This window comes from Eimeria tenella, genomic scaffold (assembly GCF_000499545.2).
Source record: "Eimeria tenella Houghton genomic scaffold, Eth_scaff1916, whole genome shotgun sequence".
NCBI classification, from domain to species: Eukaryota; Apicomplexa; class Conoidasida; order Eucoccidiorida; family Eimeriidae; genus Eimeria; species Eimeria tenella.
The window spans coordinates 1,648-2,850 of NW_013541757.1; the positions used below are offsets into that span (position 1 = coordinate 1,648).

Here is a 1,203-nt window from a genome sequence, read left to right on the forward strand (position 1 = left end):
AAGAATTATTTATTTAAATCCATTTTACTTTTATTTCTTTTTATTTTATTTTGACGCAAAGTTGAGAAAAAAGAGCGAAACAGCATTGACGCCAGCAGCAGCAGCAGCAACAGCAGCAGCAGCAGCAGCAGCAGCAGCCTTGTCTCGCTGCTTTGCTGCGTCTCTCTCTTTTCGGGTTTTGTTTTTCTACTTGAGTGAAGATGGCGGAAGAAAACAAAGGTGAGAAAGGCCAGATGAGCCCCCCTAGGGTTTAGGATTTAGGGTTTAGGCTTCAGGGTTCAGGGTTTAGGGTTTAGGGTTTAGGGTTTAGGGTTTGTGCGCAGCTTCGTCAGACACCCTCGATGGGACTCTTTTGTGTCTCATGTGCTGTCGCAACTTCTGGACGGACATTTTGAAGCTGAGGTCTTTGAAAACCCCAAACCCTAAACCCTAATCCCTAAACCCTAAAACAGAGGTTTCTCAGATCTAAAGGAAACAAACGGCCAAAACAATCAAGTCTTATCATCTGCTGCAGCAGCAGCAGCAGCAGCAGCTTGGCCCGCCATTGTTGCACTTGTGTTGCAGCCTCGTGTCTTACTTCTTTTGGGTTGGCCTCATTTACTTTTTAGGAGCAGTTATATTACTTGCAGGTGAGGGTTTAGGGTTTAGGGTTTAGGGTGTAGGGTTTAGGGTTTAGGGTTTAGGGTTTAGGACTTATCTTTCAGGGCTGGGGGCGTCTCCTCTTTTTTGTGTCCCCTACCTCCTGTTTTTTACAGGGCTCAGGGTTTAGTGTTTAGGACGGTTTAGTGTTTGGGGTTTAGGGTTTAGGGTTTAGGGTTTAGGGTTTAGGGTTTAGGGTTTAGGGTTTTGTCTTATTCAGGCTACACTTACAGCGCGCCTCGCGTGCACTCTGAAATCGCCTGCCCCATGACTTCTTCGGTTTATGTTTTTGTTGGATTGTGGCTTTTCCAGGTGAGGGTTTAGGGTTTAGGGTCTAGAGTTTAGGGTTTAGGGTTTAGGGTTTAGGGTTTGGGGTTTGTGTGGGGTGTCTTTGCAGTCTTTAATTTTCTTCTTCACCTGCTGGGCCTATTCGACTGTCGTCATATCCGGAGAGTAAGCAGCAGCAGCAGCAGCACTGCAGCAGCAGCAGCAGCAGCAGCAGCACTGCAGCAGCACTGCAGCAGCAGCAGCAGCGGCAGCAGCACTGCAGCAGCAGCCCCGCCG

The 1,203-nt window shown here is 48.0% G+C and overlaps 1 protein-coding gene across 1 annotated transcript in view; it reads left to right on the forward strand.

Moving 5' to 3' along the window:
• Nucleotides 1-200: 200 nt before the first annotated feature.
• Nucleotides 201-1,203, forward strand: part of ETH_00043340 (uncharacterized protein) — a gene marked incomplete at both ends in the record, with an annotated part of 2,612 nt that continues 1,609 nt past the window's right edge. The window contains 5 exons of the mRNA XM_013374102.1: nt 201-219; nt 324-402; nt 565-629; nt 860-951; nt 1,037-1,092. Coding sequence (XP_013229556.1) covers nt 201-219; nt 324-402; nt 565-629; nt 860-951; nt 1,037-1,092 — 311 coding nt within the window. The remainder of the gene's footprint in view (nt 220-323; nt 403-564; nt 630-859; nt 952-1,036; nt 1,093-1,203) is intronic.